General features: G+C 37.3%; 2 protein-coding genes across 3 annotated transcripts in view; one reads left to right on the plus strand and one right to left on the minus strand.

Annotated features, from left to right (window-relative positions):
- Positions 1-19,914, plus strand: part of LOC147025723 (uncharacterized) — a 132,972-nt gene that overhangs the window by 39,272 nt on the left and 73,786 nt on the right. Inside the window, exons 3-4 of the mRNA XM_085880423.1 lie at positions 5,182-5,219; positions 19,547-19,689. Coding sequence (XP_085736549.1) covers positions 5,182-5,219; positions 19,547-19,689 — 181 coding nt within the window. The remainder of the gene's footprint in view (positions 1-5,181; positions 5,220-19,546; positions 19,690-19,914) is intronic.
- Positions 1,662-19,914, minus strand: part of LOC147025725 (uncharacterized) — a 115,183-nt gene continuing 96,930 nt past the window's right edge. For both annotated transcript variants that reach the window (XM_085880428.1, XM_085880427.1), the window contains exon 7: positions 1,662-2,001. In XM_085880428.1, coding sequence (XP_085736554.1) covers positions 1,845-2,001 — 157 coding nt within the window. In that variant the 3' untranslated portion in view covers positions 1,662-1,844. The remainder of the gene's footprint in view (positions 2,002-19,914) is intronic.

Below are 19,914 nucleotides of genomic sequence, written 5' to 3' on the forward strand. Positions count from 1 at the left end.
GATCTGGGTAAAATCAAACTGGTCCAACACGTTGAACTTGTCTTTCAATCTGGACAAATCTCACACTCTCACTCCGTTTCTCCGAAAGGACCGTTTAGAACCCCCCCCCCCCCAATCCACTTTCTCAACAATCCTCCGGAAGAAGTCCTTTCTTTCAAGCTCGGGGTCTCACTATCTGCCATGACCTTTCCTGGGAAAGCCACATTTCAAACCTCACCTCCAAATCCAGTCGCCGACTGGGAATCCTCCATCGTGCAAAGTCCTTCCTCGGCCCACCTGAGCTCCTGACCACTTACACAGCTTTCGTCCGCAACCTGATGGAGTACTGCTCTCCCCTCTGGGCTGGTGCTCCTGCCTCCCACCTTTCTCGGCTTCACGCTGTGGAAACCAGGGCATTTCGGATCATTGGCATTTCCCGCAATGAGGTTGAGTCTTTGGGCCTCTCACTCAATCACTGCAGGTTGGTCGGTGGTCTTTCTGTCTTCTACCATCTCCTCTCCAGCTTTGCCCCCACCCCTGCTCTCTCTGCGATTTGTCCCCACCACATTTCCGCAGGGCGCTCAAGGTCCGCCAACAACCCCCTTCTGGTAAAACTACCAAAATCACGAATCACTGCTCACCTTCACTCTTTCATTCCTCTTTTTCCCCTCCTGTGGAATAAAGTCCCTCACTCTATTCATTCCCATTCTTCCCTCCAGGCCTTCAAAACAGCTGTTCACCACCACCTCTTATCATCCCCCATCCAAATCCTCGATCTTTTCTACCCCCGATAATCCACCCAAGCCCACCAACTTCAAATTCCCTGCTTTCCTTCCTGAAAGTCCGTGTAATGTCCATCTTCTATTCCCCATGTTCCCCGTCCCATCCCTCTCCCTCCCACAGATCTCCTGTCTCTGTTCCCCACTGTTTTGTCCTTCCCACTTCCGCCCCTCTTGTCTCATTCCCCCCTTGCTGTGCGGTGTGTGTTAGCTCTCACACGAGCCTCGACAAGGTTTACAAAAAAAGACAACCCACTTACTATCAGATTACTCCGTTTCCTCCCCTCTGCTATCCCCTCTTCTTTTCCTATTTGTTAATCCTACCCCTATGGCTAAGGGGAAGCTTATTGCTGTTGTTGGGTTTGTTTCTACAATTAGCACCCCCAATTTTAATGGTACCTCAGAGTTTCTTCGAGACCCCAGGAGTCCTAAACCAATATTTAGGTTTTGTTGTTTGTTTGTTATTTTCTCTTCCTGCACTCCAAATTTCTGTTTCTGTATCTAGGAGAAAGCTCAACCATTCAGAATGAAATTTTGTATCAATAATGGGAATAACTTTTTTTGACTTTGACCTAATTCAGGGTCTTTACACAATAACAGACAGTTTAACATTTTAAACCATAACTCGACTAAGGTTTGAGCAATCGGAACTAAATTTCCCTCTTTAGATAGCATAGACTACAGAACAAGCCACATTTACACTTCATTTACATCATACCACTCTGAGTTTCAGTCAAGGCCAAATGGTGAAGGGCAGCTGCACTGGAGGTACTTCCAGGGAGTGCGTTTTCAATTATCTTTGCGTTTTTCTTGTGTTTTGTGGAGTGAAGGGTTTTACGGTGGCCAGAATGCAAATCCTGCCACCAACCTCCTAAAAAAGTAACCCAAGTGCAGGAGGACGTCCACAGACAGTTGGGCACTAGATACGGATGGCCATTGGCTCACAAGGTGCTCCTCCTCCCTTTGACAGGTTTTATTGTTTTTCGTGCTGGGTGTCCATATCCATACACCATCCTCACCAGGAAACCTGGTGAGGGAGACGGTTTTGTCACTGATTACCCGACCATGAAACAGGTTAGTACAGGTTTACATGGTACCTGTAGCAAGTGAGTGCCAGCTTGCTGGTATCCTGTGTTGAAGTGGCGACCCGTCCAGGATTGTGCCTAATAGCCAAGATGACAGCTTAGGCAGCACCAACGCTCCACACAGAGCATAGCCAAATGGATGGATGGATGAATGTGGTCTATGGGGGGAGAGGGGGTGACCCCACCAAAGTAGGTATTTTCTCTCTTCTAAAATATACACACAATTTCAATGAAACTTGACCACAACCTTCATCACCTGTGATATGCCAATGTTTGTTCATGGCATAAAAAAAAATCAGGGTCTAAAGGGGTCTACGGAGAGTTTGATCGACTGTTGCTCCTGATCCAGGTGAGCTTCAGGAGGCGTTGTCTTAAATATATATATATATATATATATATATATATATATATATATATATATATATATATATATATATATATATATATATATATATATATATATATATATATATCTTTGCCTCGTTTTTTTTAGTTATTTAAATGCCTAAACATGTCACTCCCAAACGATGTGTAGCAGAGTTGGTTCAACTAAATTGCATACCTCCTAGTGTACTACAGACAGATGCCGCAGCTTGAAAATACCTGCCCAATGCTGTCCCAGCATTTCAAGTGAGGCTACTTATCTGTGCAGCTCAGACAAGGCAATCCAATTGGCCAAAATAGCAGTCGATCCTCTTCTTCTTCTTCTTCTTCTTCTTCTTCTTCTTCTTCTTCTTCTTCTTCTTCTTCTTCTTCTTCTTCTTCTTCTTCTTCTTCTTCTTGCGTATGGCAGCTTAGCTGCTGGGGTCGCTATAATTTCTTGGAAGCGCAACTGTGTCGCTGATGCAGAGAAGTTGATCAAACAAATGAAGAAACCATCCCTGCATGCTGCTCAGGAAAGTGATCGTGTTGATGGGATCTTCGATGTCTACAGGGATCAGCACCTGTATCAGTCCATCAAATCTGCTGATCGTGTGAGTCAAGGATCACAGGAAGGTGTTACATTCAACAGAAGAAGAAATGGTTAAAAGATTTTTAAAAATTAGAGACACTTGCTGGCATGCAGTGAAACAAAAAAAAAGCTCACCAAGCTTCAAGCAAAATCGTGGAAAGAAGAAACCAAAAGGTAGAAGCTAGGTGACCCAACAATGTTCGTCACAAGTGAGGAAAAATGCTTCAAGCTTACCAGGGAGAAATGCAAGGAGGTCCAGGCTCTCAGATCCAGCCACGAGGAAGCTGACACTCATTCGTTTCTACATGCACAACATGCTGCTACAGAGAATTACCAGGCCATTGTTTTGGTGGCAGATGACATGGATGTTTTCACCATCTGTCTCACTCTAAGCAGAGCCATCAAGAGAAAAGTTTTCATCCATCGTGGGACTTTAAAGGCTCACGCTAGGATGATTGCCATCACAAAAATTGCTGTAGCATTGGGGCATGAAGTGTGCTATGCACTACCAGGGCTTTGATGTAAGGACTGGTTGTGATGCTATCAGTGCTTTTGCTAGCGAAGGAAAAATTAAAGGTTTGAAAATTGTGCAGGAGAATCAGAAATGCTGAGATGTGTTTGTCTCTCTTGGAGCATTATGGAACCTGCCACAAGACGTTTTCAACCGAATCCAGGAGTTCACATGTCAGCTTTACTCTAAAAACACAAAGATATGTGGTGTAAACAATCTGCACTATTATATGTTCTGTGCAAGAAAGGGTGACGTCGAATCTGGACAGCTCCCACCATGTGCAGACACAGTGCTTCAGCACAAATCATGCAAATTAACAAGCTGCTATCTGGAGGCACAGCCAAGATTACTTTCCAAAGTCATTAGAAGGCCATGGATGGGAATAAAACAGTGAAGGGGAACTAATAATTCAGTGGATGACTGGCTTGCCAGCTCCAGATGTCGTGCTGAGTCTCATCTGATGCAAGTGTGCATGGAGTTGCCACCAGTCGGACTGTTCTTGAATGATTAATGGTCTAAAGTGCGCTGCTGCATGTAAACTGCATCGCTGCTCCAACATGGCACAAGATGATGATGATGATGATAACAATGATGATATTGAACAGGACTCAGATGATTGTGAAAATGATGATGATTAATGTCAAAACATGTAAAGAAGTTAACAATTTTTATCAGTGTATGTTACAGCGAGGGCATTTTTTTTGGTTTCGCAGGCCCAAAATCAGGTTAGACCAGGTTTTGTTTTGAAATTCAAACTACCTACAGCTGCAGTACAAATTAACTATTGAAGCTCAATTGCTCATTTATATGACTAAAAACATAACTATAGAGCTATTATAAGCATAATAAACAAACAAATCAAAAAATTTAGCATTTTTCTCGACATTTCTTCATATATATTTGAGACAAGTTTGCATAAAAATGGGCTTAATGAGTACTGGCATACTCAGAACTTAATGCTTAACAACTTCACTTTCTAACCTTTTAAGATCCAAAAACGAGAACATACCATGGAGCCATAGTTTTGATTTGCATGAATTATGATTGAAGATGGGAGCCATTTTAAAAGATGGCATCCAAAATGGCATTAAGCTACTCATTTGAAATGTCCATTATTCATTTTCAAACCCATCATACATGGGGATGTAATGAAAAATCATTGTGGGAATTAGTCCCCAAATTTTGGCTGATGCACATGCTAATACCACGATGTAACCTCTACAGCCTTAGAGGTTAGGGTGGCGGCTTGGGATCCTCGGGTCCTGAGTTTGAGCTCCGTTTCCTGCTGAATTAACACCAGGGGGTTGACTCAGCCTGTCATCCTTTCAAGGTTGGCAAAATGAGCACCAGTGTGAACTGGTAATTGGGGCACTGCATCAGCGGCAGAGCAGTTCCCCTAACCAATGATGCAACCAGCAGCCGCAAAGGCCGTACACGATGGGAACACATTATCTTGTTATGAAAACCTTTTTTGTTGCAAATCTATATTCTAATGCAGAAACTCGTGTTTTTCTCATATAGTGTATATTTTAGCTTGTACAAAGCAAAACAATGTCACATTTTACACAAGAAACCTTATTCATGCCATAACGGACTAAGTTGCATAATGGAAGGGGTTTTAACAGCACATTTGCTTGTTCTCACCCCGTTTTGTTCCAATTCACTATTCTAATTCAGAAACAGGTGTTTTTTCATAAAATAATGTGCATTTTGGCTTGTACTATAAAGCTAAAACAACGCATTTTACACAAGAAACCTTATTCATGCAAAAACGGTCTAATTTGCCTAATACAAGCATTTTTAAATACAATATTATTTCATGCATTTCAACATTGATGACAAATCTATTCATGACAATTTTTTTATCATTTGCAGATATGTCTGAAAAATCCAAGAAATGGAAATACTTCCAGGTATGAGATGTGTGCGTGCGTGCGTGCGTGTGTCATGGAGTATGGTGGTACTCATGTAGAGGGATGATACAGGGAAAAAATGGCCATCGATTCAAATGTGTGTGCAATGATCGGCTTGTAAACGACTATAGAGAAAAGTTAGAAGCATTTAAAGGCCATATATTTTATTCTCTAGAGTTTTCTGAACTTCCAAGGCTCAAAAATAAGCCAGAATACATCGTTAAAGTTCCACAATGAGAAATTGCTAAAATGCCAATTTGTATTTCTTCTTCTTTCCCTCTCAAAACAATGTAAAACTGGAGCCAAAACTAACTCAATAACAGCTGAAGCCATGATGGTGATTCCAATGTGAAGAAGTCACTTTTTCTCTGAGCTAGTGCATGCAACCCAAAATAAAAAAATATATACAACATTAATCTTTTTATTGGAAAAATAAATCGAACGTAAATGTGGGCTCAATCAAACCAGGCCAGGATCGTGGGATGGGGGAAGATGGGCAGTGCCATTCCAAAACAGATACATCGTTAACCTATCCCACAATCAACTGAAACAAGTAGTAAAACAATTTAACAGAGATGTATTTACTCTACCGGTCAAAAGTTTTAGAACACTCCCATTTTTCCATTTTGTACTGAAATTTAAGCAGTTCAAGTCCAGTGAATAACCTGAAATGGTACAAAGCTAAGCGGTAAACTGCCAGAGGTTAAAAAAGAAGAAGTTTAGGTTGCCAAAGTCTGAAAAATAATGTAAATTTCAGAGTTGTTAAAAAAGGCCCATTTCAGGGAATAAGTAATGGGTTAGTAACTGCAGCTATTCTGCAGCAATGGAAGTAAATTAAGTCTTGAAAGTTGATGCAAACAATTCCTACAGGTGTCTTAACTTTTGTTGATTAGTTACAAACCCTCTGTCTGTATAAAAGCAGTGTTGGAACAGACTGTGTTGCTACACCCTCTGCAGCATTATTTGGACAATATTGCACTGCAGGAAGTAGTATATTACTATCATAATGGTGAGAAAAAGACAATTAACAAAGGAAGCCAGACAGACCATTATAACCCTTAAAAGTGTAGGTTTTTCCACGAGAGAAATTGAAAAGTAAGCCAAGGTGTTCGTGAGTCCAGTTTCCTACACCATCAAAAGGCACTTGGAAACTGGAGGAAACTCTGAGAGGAAGAGGTCTCACAGACCCAAAGCCACAACACAATCAGAAGACAAGTTTCTGAGAGTCAACAGCTTGTGTGATAGGCGGCTCCACAGTACAGCAGCTTCAAGCACAGCTTAACTCTGTTCGAAGTAAGGAAGTCTCAGTTTCAACTGTGAAGAGAAGACTTCAAGCTGCAGGTTTGACAGGTCGAGTAGCAATAAGAAAGCCATTGCTAAGATGGCAAAATAAGAAAAAGAGGCTTGCCTGGGACATGAAGCACCACCAGTGGACTAAAGAAAACTGGAAGAAGGTCTTATGGACCAATTAATCAAAATTTGAAATCTTCGGTTCATCACAGGGTTTTTTACACCGTCGAGTCGGTGAAAGGATGGTTCCTCAGTGTGTGACACCAACTGTCAAACATGGAGGAGGAAGTGTGATGATCTGGGGCTCTTTTGCTGGATCCAGAGTCAGCGACTTGCACAGAGTGACTGGCACCCTGAACCAAAAGGGCTACCACAGCATTTTGCAGCACCATGCGATACCCTCTGGCCTACGCCTAGTTGGTCAGGGTTTCATCCTACAGCAAGATAACGACCCAAAACATGCCTCCAGGCTATGTCAGAACTACCTCAGAAGAAAAGAACAAGATGGTAGGCTTCAAATCATGGAATGCCAACCACGGTCTCTCGACTTAAACCCCATCGAGCTGGTTTGGGATGAACTGGACAGAAGGGTGAAAGCAAAGCAACCTACAAGTGCAACACATTTGTGGGAACTTCTGCAACAGTGTTGGGAAGAACTTTCCAAACAATATTTGATTTCCATTGTAGAAAGAATGCCACGAGTATGTTCGGCTGTTATATCTGCAAAAGGTGGTTACTTTGATGAGTCAAAAATTTCGATTAAATTTTGTTCAACAAAACGATTCCATGATTTCTTTTTTATCTGCAATTGTTTATTTGTTCTATGCTTTAATTTCAGAGTACATTGAAACATTAAACTGCTTAAATTTCAGTAAAAACTGGAAAAATGGGGGTGTTCTAAAACTTTCGACCAGAAGAGTAATTCATACCAAAATAACAAAATATATGAAACATTAAGCATTTTATTAAGTTTTTAAAATGATAATCGCATCACGTAATGGTGGAAATCCACCAAGTGGATTGTACCAAAATCCAGGATTGAGGAGTGGTTGGGGGGGGGGGGGGGGTTAGAATGTACCATAAGCTGAATTTAATAACAAACGTAGATGGATTTAATCCACACCAAAATAACAATATATATATATAAAACATTAAGGATTTTTTTTACTTTAATAATAATTACACGTGAAAAAGAGTATAAACAGTTAATAAAAGACATAAAATATCATACCCCTGTTGTTTTACTAATTTTGCTGTATGGAGTTAAAGGGCTGGCCCATATTTATGTACAACTAAAATGGCCGCTGGTCTATCAGTCGGCCATCTTTGAACAGATCACAAAATAAAGCGAGGTGCACGTGTATGCCATCATGCACATCATGCACGCAAATTATTGTGATGGATGAAGAAGAAGAATAACAATGAAGAATGACACCACAATACCATGCCACAACATGACACCACAGTCCTCTTCTGGTTTGGCCTTACGATATCTTATGTTGTCGTATTATATTGTGGCATCGTAATGTGTCATTCCCACCTTGTTTGGTTGTTTTTTGGAGATTTCATTCCTGTATATATATATATATGTATATATATATATATATATATATATATATATATATATATATATATATATATATATATATATATATATATATATACACAGACACTGTACTTGTCTCAAGTTTGAACAAAATCGGACCATGCATGTCTGAGAAATGGTTGGGGACACAATTAGGTAACAAAATGGCCACCAGTCGGCTATCTTTGGATCTGATCTCGAAAGAAAATGATATGCACATGTAAGCCATCATTTTTATCTGTGCGCCAAGTTTGAACAACATCAGTAAATGCATGTCTGAGAAATGGTTGAGGACGTGTTCAATATCAGGGTTTTACAACCTAAATGGCTGCCAGTCGGCCATCTTGGATCTGATTTTGAAACAAAACGACATGCTTATGTAAGCCATTTTTTTTTAATCTGTGTCCCAAGTTTCAACACGATCGGTAAATGCATGTCTGAGAAATGATTGAGGACATGTTCAACACTGGGTTGTTTTTTTACACATAAAATAGCCACCAGTCTACCAATTGGCCATCTTTAATCAAATCACAAAATAAAGCGAGGCACATGTGTGTGCCATCATGTACTGTGCTTGTACCAAGTTTGAACAAAATCAGACCATGCATGTCTGAGAAACGGTTGATGACACATTTAGCAAAATGGCTGCCAGTCGTCCATCTTGGATCTGATATCAAAAACAAATAATGTCTATATGTAAGCTGTCATTCCTTATCTGTTTGCCAAGTTTCAGCAAGATCGGTAAATGCTTGTCCGAGAAATGGTTGAGGACGTGTTCGACAGCGGGTTTTTTTTTCACTACTTAAATGGCTGCCAGTCGGCCATCTTTGATCGCATCGCGAAACAAAATGACATGCTTATGTATACCGTAATGCGTTGTCTTTTGGCCAAGTACAAATAAAATTGGTCCATACATGTTCAAGATATGGTTGCAGACACACACGGAAACGAAAATCGAGACCAAATTCATCAGCCCCCGTAAGTCCAACAGTGGCTAAAAATATATAAAACATGACAAAGCAATGGCCGTCCGCATCCACTTGAAGGGATATGTGTAAAATTTGGTGGTGGTGAGGAGCTAACAGGGGGAGATTGTTAGTGTGATGTCTATCACAGCTTTTTAGATGATGAATCCTGAATAATATACAACTAAGAGGAAGATCAAAATCGGAATGAAAAATGCAGTCTGTCCACATTCAAAATGTAGAGCCTTTTATATTCATAGACGTCTTCTGTTTTTTTGATGGGCACAGGCAGGCATACACGCCGACACCGATCTGGAGTGACTTATATCTTGTTTCAGGATTTTATGAAAACAAATCGAACATACAAATCGAACCCCCCCCACCCCCCCCCCAACCATCCCCTCACCCCCTCTCATGTCATTCGGCTTTTATAAGTTTATCATCTACTCTGGTTTCACAACGCCACGCGGATTGCATAACAGTGGATACACTTCGAGTGGTGATAAAGCAGCAAACATAGAGTGTTTACTTGACTTTATATCCCATGTACAAGACACAAATGTTGATCTAAATTGTAATACCATGGAATACGGTAGCATCACAGAGTATGGCAACATGGACGACTGTATAATCACGTAGTATGTTAGCATCATGGAGTATTACCATACTTAATGAGCCTGGCATTGGCTTAGCAGTTAGAGTGGTGGCTTGGGATCCTAGTAATGTCATGGAGTATTACCATACTTAATGAGCCTGGCATTGGCTTAGCAGTTAGAGTGGTGGCTTGGGATCCTAGTAATGTCATGGAGTATTACCATACTTAATGAGCCTGGTGTTGGCTTCGTGGTTAGGGTGGTGGCTTAGGGTCCTGAGTTTGAGCCCCGTTGGCTGCTGAATTAACACCAGCGGGTTGACTCAGCCTGCCATCCTTCTGAGGTCGGCGAAATGAGTACCAGTATACTGGTAATAGGGGCATTGCATAAGCGGCATAGCTGTGCCCTTAACCAATGATGCAACCAACAACCAAATAAAAGGCAGCACATGAAGGGAACCATACTTAATACTCCATATTAGCCATATGCTTGGTAGTGCCTTAATGGTTAGGGTGGTGGGCTTGGGATCCTAGGATCCTGAGTTCAAATCCCACTCGACTGGTGAATTAATACCAGGTGGGGTTGACTTTGCCTGTCATCCTTCTGAGGTTGGCAAAAACACGAGTGCCAGCATGCTGGTATACTGTGTCGGAGTGGCGACCCATCCAGGATTGTGTCCAATAGCCAAGGAGACTGCTTAGGCAGCACCAATGCTCTGCACAGAGTACAGTCCCAATGGATGGATGGATGGATAATATCCAAAACAAAATATAAAAAACATGAACCATTTTATTATTTACATAAAATTGCAGAGACAAGAAAATATATATATATATATATATATATATATATATATATATATATATATATATATATATATATATATATATATATATATATATATATATATATATATATATACACATATACATATATATACAGGAATGAAATCTCCAAAAAACAACCAAACAAGGTGGGAATGACACATTACGATGCCACAATATAATACGACAACATAAGATATCGTAAGGCCAAACCAGAAGAGGACTGTGGTGTCATGTTGTGGCATGGTATTGTGGTGTCATTCTTCATTGTTATTCTTCTTCTTCATCCATCACAATCATTTGCGTGATTTAACATCGCATGTCATTTGTGTGATTTAACATAACACATATGTATATATATATATATATATATATATATATATATATATATATATATATATATATATATATATATATATATATATATATATATATATATATATATATATATATATATATATATATATATATACACACACACACACACACACATATGGAGGGTGTCCCAGAAAAATCTACTCACTCTTTAAATGATAATAAATGTGTTGTTTATTGACTTAGAAACAAGATTAATGGTTAAATGTCTAAATGGATAAATGCATGTTTACAAATGTTCAAACTGACGACCATAACGTTCCAAACACAGCCGATAACGCGGACCAATGGATTCAACAGCATTACGAATCATTTCATTTGGAACTGCAAGACATTGTCTTTCAATTTCCTCTTTCAGCTCATCGACTCTTGCTGGTTTTGAGCCGTAAACCTTGTCTTTGAGATACCCCATAAAAAGAAGTCCATTGGAGTGAGGTCTGGGGAATGCGCAGGGAATTCAACACTACCTCTTCGCCCAATCCATCTGTTTGGAAAAGTTGCTTCGAGATAGGCCCTTACATCACGGTGGTAGTGAGGAGATGCTCCATCTTGCTGAAAGTAAATCTCTTCGTCACCAAATATCTCTTCGACACGTGGACCGATGGATTCCTGCAGCAAGTTTAAGTAAACATCCCCAGTGACAGTTTGGTCAAAAAAGAATGGCCCAAGGATGCCCAATGCTGATATCCCACACCACACCTTAACCCCTGGTAAGTTTAAATGGTGTTCCATAGTAACATGCGGATTTTCAGGAACCCAGTAGGTGCAATTGTGTTGGTTAATTGAGCCATTAACTTGAAGCTGGCCTCATCGCTCCAAACAATTTTGGATGGAAATGCTGCATCTTCTTCGCATTTGCCCAGGTACCACTCACAAAATTCAGCTCTCCGGACAGGATCGTCTTCATTTAGAGCATGGATTAATTTTGGAACGTAACTTTTCCAATTAATTCGCTTCAAAATGAGAATGGGCGCTTGATTTTGGGATTCCTGTCTCATGAGCCATTTGTCGTACAGATTTCTGTGGGGATCGGAGGAGGGTTTCCAGTAATTGATTTTCCTTTGCGGGGTGGTTGATGACCGTGGTCTTCCTGAACGCTCCTTATGGACGTCATGCACAGTTCCATCTGTTTCAAACTTATCTCGGATGCGAGCAATGGTGCGTCACGTTGGTGGATCTTTGTGAAAATGTCTTCTAAATTGTCTTTGCACTTCCATGATGTTTTCGTGCTTCCAGTAGCATTTTATGATCAATTTTCTTTCTTCACAAACCTAGTCATAGTTCTGCCATTATTATGGTCAATTTTATCTGAAATTAAATGAAAAATTAAATGAGTTATGAGGAGCCAAAATGTGAATACATTTTTTTGGGACACCCTGTAATATGTATATATATATATATATATATATATATATATATATATATATATATATATATATATATATACATATATATACATATACATATACATATATATATATATATATATATCTTCTTATTATTATTCTTTCGGCTGCTCCCGTTAGGGGTCGCCACAGCAGATCATCCGTATGATCCGCATAGTGATTTGGCACATGTTTTACGCCGGATGCCCTTCCTGACGCAACCCTGGTCGCCTCTTACGACACAGGGATATGGTACACCTATTTTAACCGGGGTATACACCGGCCCAGTACCCTGGTACTCATTTCGCCGCCTCGGAAGGATGACAGGCTGAGTCAACCCTCTGGTGTATTAATTCAGTGGCCCAACGGGGCTTGAACTCAGGACCTTTTGGATCCCAAGCCGCTGCCCTAACCACTGCGCCAACACCAGGCTCATATATATATATATATATATATATATATATATATATATATATATATATATATATATCGATTACATGCGCTGCGGATCGATTTGATAGTTAGGGAGCGAACAATGGAGACGTCCCTCCCCCTCTTGTGCGAAGAGGAAGAAGAACCCTGCCATTCCGTGACGTCAACAACTCCCTCCCACCCGTGGTTGAGCGGGGGGTGGATCACGAGGGCATGAGTCACGCCGGGTGCGGGGGAGGGGGTGGGAAGGATAAAGGGGAGATCCTTTCTTTGTTCATGTGGGAGTCCCGTGGTAGGGCTGAGTTCGTGGGCTGAGTTCGTGGGAGTCCCGTGGCAGAGTTCATGAAGAGTCCCGTTCTGAGTCCCGTGTGTGTGTATGTGTGTGTATGTGTGTGTGTACGTGTGCCCGTCTCATAAGTAGGAACTGCTGTTAAGTGTAAATGAGTGTACATAAGAAGTAGACGGTTGTAGTTCTTTTGTCGTGCTTTTGTTGCGTGTATAATTGCATATGTATTTTGCCTTGTTTAATTGCAGATGTGTTTCATTATAGTAAATGTCCTTGTGTGATTGTAAACCTGCTCGTTGCGTCCATTCCCTCATTGACTGAACATTTTGTGTGTTGGGAGTTAGAAAGCTGTTGGTTTGCCGTAATAGGGGGGCATTTAGACTGACGGTTCTCGGCGATTACGCCGCTCGGAATCGCGCACGGACAAGCTCGTCTCGGCGGTTTGTTCCGTACGAGTTCCGTCGAGGGTGGAATACCCCGGTAGTTGGATCACGTGGGTATTTCAGTACATTGTGTGATTTAACATAGCATATCATTTGTGTGATTTAACATAGTATATCATTTGTGTGATTTAACATAGCATATCATTTGTGTGATTTAACATAGCATGTCATTTGTGTGATTTAACATAGCATGTCATTTGTGTGATTTAACATAGCATGTCATTTGTCTGGTTTAACATAGCATGTCATTTGTGTGATTTAACATAGCATGTCATTTGTGTGATTTAACATAGCATGTCATTTGTGTGATTTAACATTTCATGTCATTTGTGTGATTTAACATAGCATGTCATTTGTGTGATTTAACATTGCATGTCATTTGTGTGATTTAACATGGCATTTCATTTGTATGATTTAACATAGCATGTCATTTGTGTGATTTAACATAGCATGTCATTTGTGTGATTAACATTGCATGTCATTTGTATGATTTAACATAGCATGTCATTTGTGTGATTTAACAAAGCATTTCATTTGTCTGATTTAACATAGCATGTCATTTGTATGATTTAACATAGTATTTCATTTGTCTGATTTAACATAGCATGTCATTTGTGTGATTTAACATAGCATGTCATTTGTATGATTTAACATTGCATGTCATTTGTGTGATTTAACATAGCATGTCATTTGTGTGATTTAACATAGCATGTCATTTGTGTGATTTAACATAGCATGTCATTTGTGTGATTTAACATTTCATGTCATTTGTGTGATTTAACATAGCATGTCATTTGTGTGATTTAACATTTCATGTCATTTGTGTGATTTAACATAGCATGTCATTTGTGTGATTTAACATTGCATGTCATTTGTGTGATTTAACATGGCATTTCATTTGTATGATTTAACATAGCATGTCATTTGTGTGATGGTATAAGGCAGTGGCATGTCATTTGTATGATTTAACATAGCATGTCATTTGTGTGATTTAACATAGCATGTCATTTGTGTGATTTAACATTGCATGTCATCCTTGTATGAGTGCCAGCATGCTGGTATACTGTGTCGGAGTGGCGACCCGTCCAGGATTGTTCCCAATAGCCAAGGAGACTGCTTCGGCGGCACCAACGCTCTGCACAGAGTATGGTCCTAATGGATGGATTTCATTTGTATGATTTAACATAGCATGTCATTTGTGTGATTTAACATAGCATGTCATTTGTGTGATTAACATTGCATGTCATTTGTATGATTTAACATAGCATGTCATTTGTGTGATTTAACAAAGCATTTCATTTGTCTGATTTAACATAGCATGTCATTTGTATGATTTAACATAGTATTTCATTTGGCTGATTTAACATAGCATGTCATTTGTGTGATTTAACATAGCATGTCATTTGTCTGATTTAACATAGCATGTCATTTGTATGATTTAACATAGCATGTCATTTGTATGATTTAACATTGCATTTCATTTCTATGATTTCACATCGCATGTCATTTGTGTGATTTAACATAGCATTTTATTTGTCTGATTTAACGTTGCATTTCATTTGTGTGATTAACATAGCATGTCATTTGTGTGATTTAACATAGCATTTTATTTGTCTGATTTAACATAGCATGTCATTTGTGTGATTTAACAAAGCATTTCATTTGTCTGATTTAACATAGCATGTCATTTGTATGATTTAACATAGCATGTCATTTGTGTGATTTAACATAGCATTTCATTTGTGTGATTTAACATAGCATGCCATTTGTGTGATTTAACATCGCATTTCATATGTGTGATTTAACATAGCATGTCATTTGTGTGATTTAACATAGCATGTCATTTGTGTGATTTAACATAGCATGTCATTTGTGTGATTTAACATAGCATGTCATTTGTGTGATTTAACATAGCATTTCATTTGTGTGATTTAACATAGCATGCCATTTGTGTGATTTAACATCGCATTTCATATGTGTGATTTAACATAGCATGTCATTTGTGTGATTTAACATAACATAATTTGTGTGATTTAACATTACATGTCATTTGTGTGATTTAACATAGCATGTCATTTGTGTGATTTAACATAGCATGTCATTTGTGTGATTTAACATAGCATGTCATTTGTGTGATTTAACATAGCATGTCATTTGTGTGATTTAACATAGCATTTCATTTGTGTGATTTAACATAGCATTTCATTTGTGTGATTTAACATAGCATGTCATTTGTGTGATTTAACAAAGCATGTCATTTGTGTGATTAACATAGCATGTCATTTGTATGATTTAACATAGCATGTTATTTGTATGATTTAACATAGCATGTCATTTGTGTGATTTAACAAAGCATTTCATTTGTCTGATTTAACATAGCATGTCATTTGTATGATTTAACATAGCATGTCATTTGTGTGATTTAACATAGCATTTCATTTGTGTGATTTAACATAGCATGCCATTTGTGTGATTTAACATCGCATTTCATATGTGTGATTTAACATAGCATGTCATTTGTGTGATTTAACATAGCATGTCATTTGTGTGATTTAACATAGCATGTCATTTGTGTGATTTAACATAGCATGTCATTTGTGTGATTTAACAAAGCATGTCATTTGTGTGATTTAACATAGCATGTCATTTGTGTGATTTAACATAGCATGTCATTTGTCTGATTTAACATTGCATGTCATTTGTGTGATTTAACATAGCATTTCATTTGTGTGATTTGACATAGCATGTCATTTGTGTGATTTAACATAGCATGTCATTTGTGTGATTTAACATAGCATTTCATTTGTGTGATTTAACATAGCATGTCATTTGTCTGATTTAACATAGCATGTCATTTGTCTGATTTAACATAGCATGTCATTTGTGTGATTTAACATAGCATGTCATTTCTCTGATTTAACATAGCATGTCATTTGTGTGATTTAACATAGCATTCATTTGTCTGATTTAACATAGCATGTTATTTGTGTGATTTAACATAGCATGTCATTTGTGTGATTTAACATGGCATGTCATTTGTCTGATTTAACATGGCATGTCATTTGTCTGATTTAACATAGCATGTCATTTGTCTGATTTAACATAGCATTTCATTTGTGTGATTTAACAAAGCATGTCATTTGTGTGATTTAACATAGCATTTCATTTGTCTGATTTAACATAGAATGTCATTTGTGTGATTTAACAAAGCATGTCATTTGTGTGATTTAACAAAGCATGTCATTTGTATGATTTAACATCGCATTTCTTTGTGTGATTTAACATAGAATGTCATTTCTATGATTTAACAAGGCATGTCATTTGTATGACTTAACATAGCATGTCATTTGTGCGATTTAACATAGCATGTCATTTGTGTGATTTAACATCGCATTTCATTTGTGTGATTTAACATAGAATGTCATTTCTATGATTTAACAAGGCATGTCATTTGTATGATTTAACATAGCATGTCATTTGTGCGATTTAACATAGCATGTCATTTGTGTGATTTAACATCGCATTTCATTTGTGTGATTTAACATCGCATTTCATTTGTATAATTTAACATAGCATGTCATTTGTATAATTTAACATAGCATGTCATTTGTGTGATTTAACATAGCATTTCATTTGTGTGATTTACCATAGCATGTCATTTGTGTGATTTAACATAGCATTTCATTTGTGTGATTTAACATGGCATTTCATTTGTGTGATTTAACATAGCATGTCATTTGTGTGATTTAACATAGCATTTCATTTGTGTGATTTAACATAGCATTTCATTTGTGTGATTTAACATAGCATGTCATTTGTGTGATTTGACATAGCATGTCATTTGTGTGATTAACATAGCATGTCATTTGTATGATTTAACATAGCATGTTATTTGTATGATTTAACATAGCATGTCATTTGTGTGATTTAACATTGCATGTCATTTGTGTGATTTAACATAGCATGTCATTTGTGTGATTTAACATAGCATGTCATTTGTGTGATTTAACATAGCATGTCATTTGTGTGATTTAACATTGCATGTCATTTGTGTGATTTAACATGGCATTTCATTTGTATGATTTAACATCGCATTTCATTTGTGTGATTTAACATAGCATTTCATTTGTGTGATTTAACATCGCATTTCATTTGTGTGATTTAACATAGCATGTCATTTGTGTGATTTCACATAGCATTTCATTTGTGTGATTTAACATAGCATGTCATTTGTCTGATTTAACATAGCATTTCATTTGTCTGATTTAACATAGCATGTCATTTGTGTGATTTGACATAGCATGTCATTTGTGTGATTAAAATAGCATGTCATTTGGGTGATTAACATAGCATGTCATTTGTATGATTTAACATAGCATGTTATTTGTATGATTTAACATAGCATGTCATTTGTGTGATTTAACATAGCATTTCATTTGTGTGATTTAACATAGCATGTCATTTGTGTGATTTAACATAGCATGTCATTTGTCTGATTTAACATTGCATGTCATTTGTGTGATTTAACATAGCATGTCATTTGTCTGATTTAACATAGCATTTCATTTGTCTGATTTAACATAGCATGTCATTTGTGTGATTTAACATAGCATGTCATTTGTGTGATTTAACATAGCATGTCATTTGTCTGATTTAACATAGCATTTCATTTGTCTGATTTAACATAGCATGTCATTTGTGTGATTTGACATAGCATGTCATTTGTGTGATTAAAATAGCATGTCATTTGTATGATTAACATAGCATGTCATTTGTATGATTTAACATAGCATGTTATTTGTATGATTTAACATAGCATGTCATTTGTGTGATTTAACATAGCATTTCATTTGTGTGATTTAACATAGCATGTCATTTGTGTGATTTAACATAGCATGTCATTTGTCTGATTTAACATTGCATGTCATTTGTGTGATTTAACATAGCATGTCATTTGTGTGATTTAACATAGCATTTCAATTGTCTGATTTCACATAGCATGTCATTTGTCTGATTTAACATAGCATGTCATTTGTGTGATTTAACAAAGCATTTCATATGTCTGATTTAACATAGCATGTCATTTGTATGATTTAACATAGTATTTCATTTGTCTGATTTAACATAGCATGTCATTTGTGTGATTAACATAGCATGTCATTTGTATGATTTAACATAGCATGTTATTTGTATGATTTAACATAGCATGTCATTTGTGTGATTTAACAAAGCATTTCATTTGTCTGATTTAACATCGCATGTCATTTGTATGATTTAACATAGTATTTCATTTGTCTGATTTAACATAGCATGTCATTTGTGTGATTTAACATAGCATGTCATTTGTGTGATTTAACATAGCATGTCATTTGTGTGATTAACATAGCATGTCATTTGTGTGATTAACATAGCATGTCATTTGTATGATTTAACATAGCATGTTATTTGTATGATTTAACATAGCATGTCATTTGTGTGATTTAACAAAGCATTTCATTTGTGTGATTTAACATAGCATGTCATTTGTGTGATTTAACATAGCATGTCATTTGTCTGATTTAACATAGCATGTCATTTGTCTGATTTAACATAGCATGTCATTTGTATGATTTAACATCGTATTTCATTTGTCTGATTTAACATAGCATGTCATTTGTGTGATTTAACATAGTATGTCATTTGTGTGATTAACATAGCATGTCATTTGTATGATTTAACATAGCATGTTATTTGTATGATTTAACATAGCATATCATTTGTGTGATTTAACATACCATAAAGTGTGATTTAACAAAACATAATTTGTGATTTAACATAACATAATTTGTGTGATTTAACATCGCATGTCATTTGTGTGATTAACATAGCATTTCATTTGTGTGATTTAACATAGCATGTCATTTGTATGATTTAACATAGCATATCATTTGTGTGATTTAACATACCATAAAGTGTGATTTAACAAAACATAATTTGTGATTTAACATAACATAATTTGTGTGATTTAACATTACATGTCATTTGTGTGATTTAACATAACATAATTTGTGTGATTTCACATAACATAATTTGTGTGATTTAACATTACATAATTTGTGTGATTTAACATAACATGCCATTTGTTTGATCGATTATCATCTGTTTTCCAGCTGCAAAATAAAATACCCAAGTCAAGGAGAACAATTACACCTGGAATTTCAGTATTTTGAGGCCACTTTGCTCGAAGTACTTGTGTTGCAAAGGGCAATATTTTCACTTTGCTCTGTTGAAATCAAATCCCCAGATGGAAAAGGTAATCATCCTAAATTTAAGTCAGTGGATCGTTCAGTCTGGTTCAAAAGGTGCACCTTTGAGGTGTGAATGCTGCAGCAGTATCAATGGCAACCAATGTTTTACAAGTAAAGAGGAGAACGGTAATAAGTTGACATACATGAAACCATAATTTTGTCTGATTAAACATGAAACTTGGGTATCAGTAAAGCATGGGAGACATTTTCGATTGCAGCTTTTTCCAGGT

Source organism: Eptatretus burgeri, chromosome 5 (genome assembly GCF_056783735.1).
Source record: "Eptatretus burgeri isolate ZD-2024b chromosome 5, Ebu_testis_v1, whole genome shotgun sequence".
Taxonomy (NCBI): Eukaryota; Metazoa; Chordata; class Myxini; order Myxiniformes; family Myxinidae; genus Eptatretus; species Eptatretus burgeri.